This window comes from Astatotilapia calliptera, chromosome 7, assembly GCF_964374335.1.
Source record: "Astatotilapia calliptera chromosome 7, fAstCal68.1, whole genome shotgun sequence".
Classification (NCBI taxonomy): Eukaryota; Metazoa; Chordata; class Actinopteri; order Cichliformes; family Cichlidae; genus Astatotilapia; species Astatotilapia calliptera.
Window position 1 is genome coordinate 42461689 of NC_137428.1, and position 14367 is coordinate 42476055.

The window sequence follows — 14367 nt, forward strand, 5'->3', positions numbered from 1 at the left end:
AACAGAATCATGAATGCTTTTAATACAATCTTTACTGCCCATCTTTACTTGTTAATCTACTAAAATTAACATTTTTTATACCCTCCTCATGTTACAGATCTATTGACAGTCAACCTAAATAGACGCAAAGCTGTTTCTTTTTAGTGCTGCTTGCTTTTTCAGCCTTTTGTTGTCCCCTCCTAACTTCTTTGAGACTGCCATCAAATTGTATACGTGCTACTGTTTTTTGGGTTTTTTTGAAAGAGTAAAATGCCTGAATTTTAACATTTGATTTGGTTTTATTTGTGGTCCCGGCAGCGTGGAGGGAAACGGGATTCTCATGTGCTCCATTGACAACCTTCCTGCTCAGCTGCCAATCGAAGCCACAGAGTATTTTGGTGACCGTCTCTTCCCCTACATCTGGGAGATGGTAAGACGTCTGATTTGATGCCACCAATTTTCCAGTGCATTTGGTGGTGTTTTCTGATCAAGTATGGGAGAGGGCTATGACATGTTTCACATAGTGTTTCCTTGTGAATTATATGTCATTACCAGCTACCTTCAGATTCAACCAGACCATTGGACGAAGAAGAATTTAGCCCACAAGTCAGAGATGTAAGTAGTGAAATGTTGGTTGAGAGAAGTATCTCACTTTATTTGTTACAAAGGCATGATGCTATTTTTAGTTGAGTGTTTTACTTCATTTTCTAATTCAATATTTTGGTTGATAACATATACATTTATTTATTTGGATTAGATATGTGTATGTAACGGATGTTTATTTGACTCTTTCTGCAAATAAGTGAAATTCATGTTTGGTTTGGATGTTCTGATTTATTCCTAAAGGCTGTCATCGCCTCTAACGGAAAACTTACTCCAAAGTTTGAATACATTGAAAAACTTAGAGAAAGAAGGTAAGTCTTCAGACAGGAACTGTGAATATGTAAGTTTGTTTGTTTGTTTGTTATATTTGCATTTAAATGCTTCGTTTGAATGTAATTCTTATTTTAAATGTTCATCAAACCTGTTAAAACATTCTATGAGTAAGATACAATGTCTAACGATTACAGGAAAGGTGCAATAGCTCACCAGCTCTGAATTTCTAAATTGTAGAGCTTGTTAACCTCAGTTATTAACTTGGTTTCTAGTGTGCCGTTTCTGCTGTTGCATTCCTTAAGTAATCCTTTCCTAGAATTGTCATTTGTGAAGTTTGAGGATCTTTGTTCATAGTAACAAACCATTACTATGTGCTGCCTTCTGGTGTCTGCTGTGCCTGCATTAACACCTTACTTAGCTAGCATGCTAAATAGGCCATCTCCGCTAACTAACTCCAGAAGCTGGAATATGCACTCACCAAGTGGTAGACATATCTTTTCTACTCTTTTACACTAAAAACCCAATCACTCATTATGCTGAGTCTTTCTGTCTTGTTTTGTCTGGTGTTAACATACAGGTTCTTTTGAGGTGTAATCAGATGTAAAATGTAATCAACAGATATAACAGATATAATCAATACCAGTTTTACTTCTGTGCATAAATAAAAGCTAGGACAAAGACTGGAGGCAGGATATAACTGCTAGAATTCCACTGTTAACAGGGGAACCTTGACTGCACTTAGGAGTTTTGTAGAGATGATTTATCTTAAAAGAATACAATTTTTTTTTTCAAGTGTCTTTAAGTAAATGAGTACAAATAACATAACATAATAACATAAAACGGTTCATTGCTTGTGACTATGGAAAAAGACAGCGTTCAAATAACATCAGATTTGTACATTTTCTCCATTTTCTCTACATCAGCAATGTCTGAAAATAGTACTGGAATATTTTTTGTCTTATCTGCTACATTAAGTAAGTTTGAAGACTAACATTGAGGACAGGTTTACTTGTTTATGTTAGCATCTACTTTACATGCCCAGGCAACAAATCTAGCTATTTAATATTGCATGTTCTTATTATTACATGTCAGATCTGCAGTTAACTTATGGCAGCTTATTAGCAAACTGTGGGTCCAGCCAGTCACTTACAAATGTAAAACATTTTGAAGCTTAGACTTGTAAGTAAACATGCCCTGTGATCTAATGCTTTTTTCTAGTACCAAAGTCACAGAAGTCAATTCAGTCTGGCTCTGTATAAAGGAGATTTCTCAAAAACATGAAAATATAATCATTTGCACATTTAGCATTCGTCATCTGGGAAATCACATTTATAGCATATAGCATTTAGGAATGGTTTTAAATCTGCTATAATTATTTTCTCAGATCTGTTGATTATTTGTAATTGATTTGCTTATTTTTCTGCAGTCTTAGCTTTTTTTTACATGTTCGCAAGAGTTGTATTTACAAATATTTGAATGTGTTTGTTGGATCTATTGACAGATCTATGACTTTATTACGTTTAACCAAAGAATATTTTTATTAATCATTAACAATCAGACTGTATGCATTTTTTTCTCGAAGGCTGTAGGAACAGCTTGCTTGGAGGTATCTCATCCTCTTTTCACCATCCTCAGTGAATCCATGGTCACCAAAGCCTTCCATTTGGTCATATTTAGGCCAGCTCTAAGACCTGATGAGTTTTTTTTCTTAACTGATCCTAAGTATAATTTTTCGAGACAAGCCATGCCATCAAATTTTTAATCCTTTTGACTGAATTTGGCTCCTTAAGATATGTAAACTTAGGGGGTAATCCTCCTGAGTGAATGTCTGCCTTTTCTTTTTTAATTAAGAATACAAGTGCCAGGCAGACCTACAGTCAGTCCCGCTGTGGCTAGAGCATTTGTGCAATGCGGTTTCCAATTAGGCCAGCGATAACAAGCCCACGGGTTTGACTCCGGGGGGGATTTGAGGGGGGTGATGGGATCTTAATCCCACAGGTCACTCTGGGTGCCTCAATCATCCAATAATATTGGTGGTGGTGCTGGTGTAATGTTGAGGGGATCCTGCCTGCAAAATCACAAACTGATTTTTTTTTACTGAATCTAGCAGATATTTTAAGAAGGATATATAATTTGATTAAAAGTCCTACTCTGGGTTTTCCAGAGCATGGCTTTCATTGTCACGTTGTTTAATCACAAGTCACTACTTTTATGATGCCAGAGATTCCTTTAACAAAACAGAAAAAAAACCCAAATACATAAAAAGGAATATACATAGTAATATTTAAATGAGGCATACTCATAGGTTACCTGGCTTTTTAAATCTTACTAACAGTTAATGTATTGTGTATTATGCATTATAATATAATGTACTATAAATGCTTCTTTCTGACATTTTTATTATTTACTTCCAATTTAAACAAAAATGCACTGCCTGACAAGAAAAGTACCAACCTAGATCTAACTAAACAAATGATCTCCCATTGGAGAATTATTGCTATGATTGATTGGTTTTAATTGGGCTATTGAACCCTAAATAATACGGTGCTTCTCATTAAACAATCACAATGGAAAACATACATCCTGTCGTTGTAGAAATGTCTTACTCCATTTAGAAAGATCATATCATTGGCTTGCATTAAGCAAAGGTTGAGGAGAAGCACTGGTGGCCGCCAGGATTTTTACCTATTTTTTTCCCATGTTTCACCCACTTTCTCCACTGCTAGCCTTCCTCTTGTCTGAATTCTGTCCAATTCTTCATCAGTCATACAGTTTGCTACCTATTGCTGCCATTTTGACTTTGTACACACTGTATTGTAAATAACTAAGACATTGATTCAAACCTTTCTACACATTACCCTCTTTGACTCTCAGAGGAGGCGGACGCATCTTTCCCCTCTCCCTCCCTTATCTTCCCGGCTGCTGCTTCTATCTTTTAGTCTAGTCTCTTCTAACTCTAACCCTCAAAGAGTTTCTCAGTCTTGTTCTCTAAAACCTAAAGAATTATGGATTTGATCAACTGTTCCCGTAACGGAATTGACACCTTGCTGGGCTTGGGAGAGCCAGATTGTCCTGCGGAGACGTTTGCTGCCAGATACTCGATGGTCGATTGCGTTGTGTGTCTGGCGACACTCTCGATGGAGGACAATGAACAACATCTACCAATTCGGAACCACGATAACAGAGTTCTGGCTGATTGGAGCTGGCTCGGATCTGGCTTATCAAAGAACAAGAAGTGGCTATAGCTGTTCAAAATCCCACAAGGCTGGCCGACATGATAGGCAGGGCTGTGAGTACTCAGACTGTGTTTTGAACGCAATATGGATAACATATTGGAGAAGAACAACGGGAATTGAGATAATTGGTGACCAGTCATCAATGTTCCCTCTAATTTTTCGTGTGTCTGAGCGAACACACAAACTCCCTGAGCAGTCTCTTGGACCACTGTGAGCAACAGCACTGTGGTCACGCCAGCATCAAGTTACATGGTTTATTAAAATAATCAAATTACAGTGTTTACATTTATGTTAGCTACTTTTAATTAACTGCTTTAGCCCACTTACAACGAAAATTTAAAAAGAATCTTGTTCATGACCTGGTATGTTAACACAGTAAAAATAACTTGAATTTTGAAAACACAACTTTCTTTTTTTTTCCTTTTTTTCTTTTTTTTATATAAAGCTCTGACTTGTATTATGATCACGAGTTTGTGGTCTGGGAGAGAGTCCTGTAACTCCGTCTGCAAAATACAGTATATAATGACCAATGTTGGGCAATTAATTATATAGTTACTTTTTCAAAAAAGTAACTGAGTTATGCAAACAACAAAGTTTTTGCAGCTGTTTACGTAAAAATGCAGCCAAGGCTTTTTTTTAAATAAGCATTTCAAACTATTTACAAAACAATCAGCTGTTCTGCATCAAATTTGATGCCACACAAATTATTTGTGCCCCTCCAAAAAATAATTTCTGTCCACTATGAGATAAAGGAGAACGACAGCCTGATACCTGCAGGCCTGACCACAGGAGATGTATCACTCCTGTAACACCTGTAACGTTCAGCAGTCGCCTCATTGTTCTGACACACACAACAAAACTATTGACTACACTACACACTAACTACACAACAAAACACACTAACTACACATGATTTGCGCTAAACGTCGCAAATCTCTCACATCTCAAAACACCGCCGTCACTCCTAAAACTTCCCCCTTCCTAAACAACAAAATACCATGTTGCTTAGGGGTGCAACGATACACAAAATTCACAATTCGGTTCGGTTCGATACTTTGGTGCCACGGTTCGATATTTTTTCGATACAAAAAAAATGTTCATGCCTTTTTAATTTGTCATTTATTAAAATTATAAATATATATTTTAACTCAAAAGTACAGTTTTTAAATTGAATGTCGCTGAAATAACAAAGTAATAAAAAAAAAATATCTGATCGAGGAATCACTCATCTTTGGAAAAGAGAGTTTATTACAGAGAAATGGCTCTTTCCAAAATAAAAGCTATACTATCCGCTTCTTCTGGGCTATATTCTCAGCAGCATATTAAACATATCAGGTCCCCATAAGGAGAATCCTGTGCTAACAGCTGTCTAAATGACTCGGGTAAAGTTTGTAGCATGCGCGCTTGTTGTTTTTGTCTGCTTCCACTTGTCTTTGCACTAGGATGATGTCAGCATAAATGTGCAGTCATATTCGTTGTGTTCCCACTAGTGCTGTCAGCGTTAATCTCGTTGAAATGACCTTAACACCACAACACGGCAAATCTCCGTTAACGAGCTACCGCGGATCGCCCCATGCGTGGGGCTGGACGGCCAACACGTTAACGAGCTAACTGCGCTAACACACTAGCTCCCACCCATGTAATTGAGCATTGCGTGGCACATCCAACATACTGTTTTACTTTTGTCCATGACGCGCTTACCTTCAGGGTCATACGTCACATGAAAACCAAAATAATTCCAAACACCAGATCTGAATGAGGGTGGGGGAGGTTCAATTTGCCATGTTGCAAGGAGAGCTTAACTTCTGTCTCGCTAGCTTGCCCTGCGCTCACTGAATCTGCGTTCGACTACTCCGCCTAGGCTGCACTGTCGAGCGCAGATTCACTGAGCGCTCAACACAGACAGCATCATCAGAAGGAAAGTTGATAAAATAAATTACAAATGTTGTATTGTTCGATACATATGCGTACCGAACCGAAAGCACTGTATCGAACGGTTCAATATCGATACGAATATCGTTGCACCCCTAATGTTGCCATATCATTTTTTGGATTGGTTGGCATGGTACATTTTTCCACCAATAGGAAAGGGTGGGGTTTTTTGGTTTTGTTTTTGCTCACAAGCTTTTGAGTGTTTTCCGTATAAAACGCTGTTTTTACCATTTCTTCCCGCACTAAATATAAACAACGATAGTATTCAGGAAGAAAACCAAACATTGCATATATTTTTATCATAACTCTGGTTTTACGTGGCCTATCAACACAATTTAAAAACTGGTATAAAGTCCACACTTTTTCCTTCAATTGTTCCGTCTGTCCTGCTCACATCTCCAATGGTTGTGCGCGTTGACATTAACGTGGCTTCACTCCTTATCAGCCGGTTTGCTGGCTAAAACACCAGTGTCAGCACATAAGGACGCTGTCATAGCCTGTCAACGACGTTGATTAGCTGCGTATATACGAATGTGAATCGCATTATTGGCTGGACTATGGGATAAGGTGGCATCGTTCTAATCCCATACTGGAGCAGCCAGTCACTTACTGACTAACAATGCAAAACAGAATTGTTAAAGTATTAATTTTAATTTCAATTCTGGTTAGATTTTTTTTCTGTGCGCAGAGACCATGCCAGCAGTGCGCACGCGCGCAGCTTAGAGGGAACATTGCCATGATGGACATTAGACCAACTGTAAAAATTGGATGAAGTTGTTCACACTAAACCCAAACATTCACTTCATGCGGCCCCCCTGGCACCAGCTGAAGGCCTACCAAGGTTGAAGCTGACTGGAACAACAAATTCTTCCCATGATAACAGGATTGTTGTCAGAATTCTTTGTACCTCCTTCAAGGCCACCTGGATCCACTGGAGACTGTGATGCCTCAAAGGCATTTACGTCATTTATCTTTAATGTTTGCTTTAAAATAATTAATTTGTTTGTAGTTAAGTTAAAAAGAACAGTAAAAAGAGTTAAACATGTTAAGAAGATTTAATTTTGAAGGTGAACTTGCTAATAACCTCACTTCCTGGTGGGTTCCCTGTATTGCTTCATTTCCTGTTTAATTCCTCATCCTGGTTGCTCTAAGAGGGAGAGTGACATGCGGTTTTGCTCTGAGGCTTATCCACAGCCATCCACTTGGGAACATCGTTCAGGCAACTCCGTAAGTGTATATATTTCATGATGAAGGTGTTAAAAAGGCATAAATAGCGGTATTTGTTAAAAATTATATTTTATTTGTGATTCATGGAGGTTGATATGTACATGTTAAAAAAGGCATTCCTTTTGATGATCATTACTGTTGCTCAAGCTAACACGAAGATGTAAAGTCATATTTTGAGTTATTTCGTGATACAATATTTATGTCTTTTCAACCACAGTTTTCACCGCTTGTCAAATGAAGATTCTGAGTAAAAAGTCACGTCTACTCAGACTCATGTATTCATTGAGAGAGGTTTAGCTTAGTGTTTAACCAGAGTTGCTACACTCTGCAACAGAACACTACAGAGACTGTTGACCTTCGCTTAACCGGGTGTGGTGACACTTTCTCTCAGATGAACATGGGATACACACACACACACATGCACACGCATGAAACATGTACACTGATACTGATACGTCCTCACTATCACTCTCCCTCCCCCGAATCCAACGCCTCCTCCCATGCTTACCTCCCATCCGATGTGGACACCAGATCATTGCAGCAGTCCCAGATCAGCTGTACACACTGGAATACTCTCCCAACCTCTGACAAAGCGGATGGCACAACACAGAGGCCATTTACGTGAAAAGGGAAAGACTATGGAATCAGAACGATGCCACCTTGAAACGAAACCGAAAAAAAATATTGTAACTGAAATAAATGTACTGAAAAATCTTGCATTGAAACTGAAAAAAAATTAATTGAAACTGTAATTTTTTTGTTTTCGCTTACAATTTTTTTTTTCAGTTTCAATGCAAGATTTTGCATGTATTTGCATATATTATAATGCTGACCAATGACTGGAGAAAACACTGACGACGCGGCTGTGGTCACGGACAAACTTGCACGTGTCTGTTCGGGAATGGCAGATGCTGAGAGGTCCAGCGTTTACATTACCGACTATTTCAAAGTGACAGCCTGAGGTGTTCTTCAGTAAATTGGACTACCGGACAGGAGGACCTGAGGCCCCACCGCATTATTTTTGGTAAGTTAAATGTGTTTGTAAACTAATCCGTAATTTAGGTCCTTAGCTAGCTACCTAGCTCCATCATCTCATCTTTGCAGATGTCCATTTATAAAGTATCAACAACTCAAAGGTAAACATGATATTAGAAAATGTGTTAGTATATAAGGTCTTTAAAACAAATAAAAAATAAACAGCTCATATGTCAGCTGTCGGCAGAACTGTAGGACTGAACAACTTCAGATCCCGAGTGTGTGAGGACAGAGAAGGAACAGCTCTATTTCAGATTTGAAAGATAAACTTTATATTTCAGTTTGTGATCATTCTGTTCTGTTTGTGATTACAGGAGCCGTCCTCAGATTCAGACCTCAGCACCACCCAGTGACAGCAGACAGATCATCCTATATCTTCAATCTTTGTAGTAACTCCAAAATTAACTGAAGAAAACAGTACAAAGGTTAAAGTACCACATGTGCTGTCAGTGAAAGCTGCAGCTGTTTTATTGATAAATTTAAAGACAAAAAGTCAGAAGGATTAATCACCCGTGTAACTGTGTACATCAGCATTAACAGTACCTCAGTTTGGTGTTTCAGAAAATTGCTGATCTCAGACCTGCACAACTTCTGTTTTAAACACTGAATGTACTCAGCTACATGAAGAGCACATGATGTTTTCTCTGACACAATTAAATAAAACCTGATTAAAGTCAAAGGTTGTTACTTGTATTTGAACTAAAAACTTGTGATCTGGAATTCTTTCACTGTTTTTAGGCAATAGTGTTATTTATCATAAAGTAATTCAGAGTCATTCATACCACAGTAACCAGTGAGCACAACATATTTAACTTTCTACAGGACTTAAAGCTATTACTATAGCTTATAGCTATAGCTATTACTTAACTGCACTACTGTATAGTTCTGTGTAAATAATCATTCTGTACATACGATAATTTTTAATCCTACAACTGTTTATAACTTGCATAGTTCACATTTCTGTATAACTGTATATCTCAGATTTCTGTATAGTTTTTTATTACATATTTATATCCTGTTCATATCCTGTACATAGCTTGTACTCACTACAGCCTGTACATACTTATAGTTATAGAATATTCTTAACATACTTCATACCGTGTACATTATAACATACCATAATAGACCTATTTCTGTAATATACTTACATATCTATATTATTGCTAATATATATTGTAATATATCTATATCATGGCTAAAGCACTTCTGGATGGATGCAAACTGGATTTCGTTGCCATGTGCATGTGCAATGACAATAAAGTTGAATTCTATTCTATTCTATTCTATTCTATTATGTAAAAGTCCAGACCCTCTGAGGATTATCTGAGTACTTCTAACATTACACAAAGCAAAGGTCTCCATCAGTGTTCATGAAATGCTGGGTTTATCCTTCTTGTGAGGGAGCTGCTGGTGAAGATCACGAGCCCTGCTTGATCCCGGCGATGAGTTTCAGTCTTCCTGGTGTTTGTGAAATGATGCCTCTCACTGTGGGTCAACAGAACATCTGGCACAGGACAGCTGTAATGAAAGAAATTGGAGAAGTTTTGAAAAAAAAATCTTGGAAATACCCTATATGTGAGAAGCAGATTTTGTATTTACTTTTCTTTTGCCAATCAAGATAACTGAAATTATAATTTTCACCATACAATTACTAACCTTGTCATCTCCTACACTGTCTGTTTTGGGCTCGTCCTTCCCAGCGCTCATGAGACTGCTTTGCTGCACTGTGGTATGAGGTGCTAACCTGTTGACAGTGTCGGGAAGGTTACTTTTAAAATGTATTCCACCAAAGATTATAGAAGTAATGTATTCTGAATACTTTACAACTACATGAATGTACTATTGCTGTGTGATTTATTACTATTACTGAAGGCTACTCACCATACCAATACCAACTAGATGTTAAAATCATAATATAAATGAGTAACAGTAGGTGGACATTTTGTTAAGCCAAGCATTTGTTTAACCATAACTATTAATGACTGAATTCATTTTTTCAAAAATAAAGATTTTAACAGTGTTAGGAAGGTTACTTTTAAAATGTATTCCACTATATATTACAGATTACATGCCCCAAAATGTATTTTGTAACGTATTCCGTTACGTTACTCAGTGAGAGTAATGTATTCTGAATACTTTAGATTACTTAATATATTATCATGCTTTTTACAACAACATGAATGTACTATTGCCAGGGATGGGTATCGTTTAGGTTTTATCCGATACCGGTGCCAAATCGGTACTTTTGAAACGGTGCCGATGCTCAAACGGTGCTCAAACCGGTGCTTAAAGAATGGAGAACACAAAATTGGTCCAAAAACCTCTCATGTTCAGCTGTTTTTTTGTAAAAAGATAACAATGTTAGCCTTTTCTGCAGCTATGGGGCATATATGGTATCACTCTTGGCTGGAAGCAGTGCTTAAACAATGGAAAAAACACAAACTTTGTCCAAAAACCTCTCATGTTTAGCTGTTTCCCTCTTTTTCTTTGGTCATTTTAGCCTTTTTAGCCAGGGTGAAGGGAGTATCTGCCATCAAACAAGAAGACAGCCGCATGTAGCTATGATGATGTTTGCTAGTTCACCTTACATGCATTAAAGTAATAACGTGGTTAGTCTACTCAACGTAAATTACACACGAACAACATTAAGCTACTCACGCAGAGAAGAACGGCTGCTGCTGCATCCTCATCATTTCTGCTACACTGGCAGGGCTAGGGGCCAGGACTCTCCTCTTCGTGTTTTTGGGGGGATGTTGCTAACTCCGGGTCTGATAACAGGCACCACACCCGCAGTAGATGCGTTCAGTGTGAGGTCTCGCAGCAAGCTATCAAATACGGCGCATTTCTCGGCTTTTAAAAAAAAAGCCCTCTATGCATCGCCAGGTATTTCATCGGATTTGAGGTGTTACCTCCTTTGACAGTATCACAGTATCAGCTTAAAGCACTTGTTGCAAGCTGCTGAGTTTGCATCTTTTGCTGTGAAGTACAGCCAGACTTTTGACCGCTTCGCCTTGGGCATTTTTAATCTGTAGCTCTGCTCTAAAAGAACGTACGTACCTGGGCCCGCCTACTATCCTCGGAAACGTAAAATGATTGGCTAGAAGTGTATCACAGCTCAGGAAAAAAAAAGCACCGAAATGTGCGCTGCTTTTCGGTCTGGTTACTACCGTTTATGTCAGAACACCAGTACCCATCCCTAACTATTGCTGTGTGATTTATTACTATTACTGAAGGCTACTTGTCATACCAGTGCCAACTAGATTTTTAAATCTTAATATAAAATGAGTAACAGTAGGGTGGACATTACGTAAGGCTGCACTTTTTGCAGCGATCTCGTATGGAAAACTATTCCACGCGTATATAAAACAGGTCCACGGCTCCGAACCATAGTAAAGGGACCTCTGGCTAATACGTCGGGTTTGTGTCGTGCTCGTAGCTGAAAACTAGCTTTACTTTGTTGTCTGGGTCAACTTTGCTAGCGAGAGACAGAGAGAGGCGTTGAAAGGCTGCTCCAACGGAACTGACAAAATATGACGGAATTGTATTGACAGCTTCGTCATCTAAAACTTTTATTTGTTGCTTTAAATGATTCGACCAGAAAACCTGTAATTTGTGTTGTTCCAGTCAAATCATACAGTTTTAAGGATCAGATGGAAACATTAATCAGAATCAGAAAGGGTTTTATTGCCAAATGTTGAGCAGGTTTACAACATTAGGAAATTGCTGCGGTACTTAGTGCAAACATACTGTCATATAACGCTTAAATAGACATAAAAATAAGAATTAAAAGTGCTAAGTAGATAGATATATACATGAGTGCAGGTGGTGATCAGTGCAAACATGATCAGTGCAAACAGATGAATGAGCAAGGAATCAGAGTTTCATGAACTGCATCTCTGGTGTTCCTTTTTTATTTGCAACAAATATCCATATCTGATATCCTAGGTATGCTGTGCTTCAGTTTTTGAAATCTCATGTTTTAGGTAGAGATCGACCGATCCGATATTACGTATCGGTATCGGTCCGATACTGACGTAAATTACTGGATCGGATATTGGATAGAAATAAAAATGTAATCCGATCCATTAAATATCAAAAAAGCACCTCACAAAACTTGCAACACGGCGTAACTCGGCTTATAACCTTAGCAAGTCGGAGCAGTATGCTCACATGATAGAGCGGCTGGGTGTATTTGGAGCCTCGCTACCAAACCAGCATTTCATCTCTGAGAAAGTTATCCCAGAGAGAAGTAAAGCAAGTGTGAATGTTTGTAAAGCATTCCCGCGTTAAGCTTAACAACCAATACCTGGAGCGACTGCCTCTTCTTGCTGCTACTTCAATCATGAAACTCCTTAATGATCAGCTGATCGGCTTTTCTGTCGTGACTCTCTTGTTTGTTTATCGCCTACTTCGTGCCAGAAAGAGGAAACCAGCGGCTGAACAACTGCAGCACGTTTAACCTTGATAAGCTGTTGTTAGAATTTATTTAATATTACTTTCTACACCAGGATCTTTTTTTACGTAGCTGACGCTGGTAACTGTGCAGGGGCGGATCTAGCAAAGTTTAGCCAGGGGGGCCGATAGGGCATTAACAGGGAAAAGGGGGCACAAAGACATACTTTTCTTTCTTATTCTCATTTAAAATGTCTAGCTTTTAATAAATAATTATCTGAATCTTACACCCAAAGTTTTAATCTTATGTAAAATGTATAGAAGTCAATTACTGTATATAGTAACTAATAAGTCTAATATACCCTAGTAAGCTATAGTGCTTTTTCCTTTGGGAAGGTACCATCTGTGCAGTCTGCAATTCTGTTGAAGGAAGATGTTGAATCTATTTAATTATTCTTGAAAAATAATTTAATTCTGTGCATTTTTTTTTCACACTGCATCAAATTAAAGTTGATTATGTCGATTAAGCATCATGAGGTGTAGGTATTTTTTTTTTTTTGCTGGGAGTTTGCAACCCTATTAGTTAGGTTGCTTAATATTTCTGCTAAGTATTCTTTAAAATACTAGAATAGGGAGGATGGAGTAGGTTTAAGTTTATTAGATTGATCAGTATTGCTGAACTATGAAATATTTTGGGTGCAGTGTATTTTTTTACATACAGGTATAACAGAATAGCTTTAGTGTTGTTGTTTATTTAAACTTGAGTATGAACTTATACAAAATGCAGCAAGATATTAAAAAAACAGTTTTATTGATTAAAAACACACTATATCGGATTCATATCGGTATCGGCAGATATCCAAATTTATGATATCGGTATCGGACATAAAAAAGTGGTATCGTGCCATCTCTAGTTTTAGGTACTGAACTCAAATCTGTGGAGTTCAGTATGTAACTTTCCCACTTGGAGGCTCAGAAATTGAAATGTTGTCATGCTTTACCATAATAACCCAGCCTGTCTGATGTTCTTAAGGGAGAAAACTCAGATCATGAAGAAGGCCGGCATGAAGCGAGTTCTGCTGTTGGGTTCAGGATATGTGTCTGGACCTGTTGTGGAGTATCTGACCCGTGATCAGGGCACCCAGGTTACTGTGGGTGAGTTTGCCTGTTAAACTTTATTAAGACTGAAATGTTCTGGGCTTTTGTGGGATTAAAATTCATGTCAGTCTTTATTGTCAAGTTTATCATTTTCAGATAAATAATGAAACCAACGGTCAATGTTTAATATTTTTATAAAGGGTTAGTTTGGTCTCTTTGAAAGTATTATGAGGAGTGAGAGATTTGTATACCCCATCTAATGGACACATCACAACCTTGAACAGTGTTAGTCAGTGTTTACTCAACTCTGCCAAAAGGTAACTGTAAGCAGTGCAGGTTACTGACTGACCATGTTTTCCCTCTTAACATAGATGTATGTACTTCTACTGAGATTAAATTGTTTTGGGGCTTTGGAGATCAACAGAGTGAAAACATTGCATCAGTATACTGGTGTCAACCTTAATGCTGGTTAGCCTGTTAGATTTCTGTTACCATGTTGGACCCCAAGAAGACTTACTTCTGCAGTTTGGCTGAGAGTCAGAGGACTTTCATTGCTATTTTAAATATTTTCATCTTTAAGAAGCTTAACTGT

At 37.9% G+C, this 14367-nt stretch overlaps 1 protein-coding gene across 2 annotated transcripts in view; it reads left to right on the forward strand.

The window, feature by feature from the left end:
* Positions 1-14367, forward strand: part of aass (aminoadipate-semialdehyde synthase) — a 105670-nt gene that overhangs the window by 82022 nt on the left and 9281 nt on the right. For both annotated transcript variants that reach the window (XM_026174889.2, XM_026174888.2), the window contains exons 11-14: positions 298-409; positions 535-594; positions 826-893; positions 13711-13832. In XM_026174889.2, coding sequence (XP_026030674.1) covers positions 298-409; positions 535-594; positions 826-893; positions 13711-13832 — 362 coding nt within the window. The remainder of the gene's footprint in view (positions 1-297; positions 410-534; positions 595-825; positions 894-13710; positions 13833-14367) is intronic.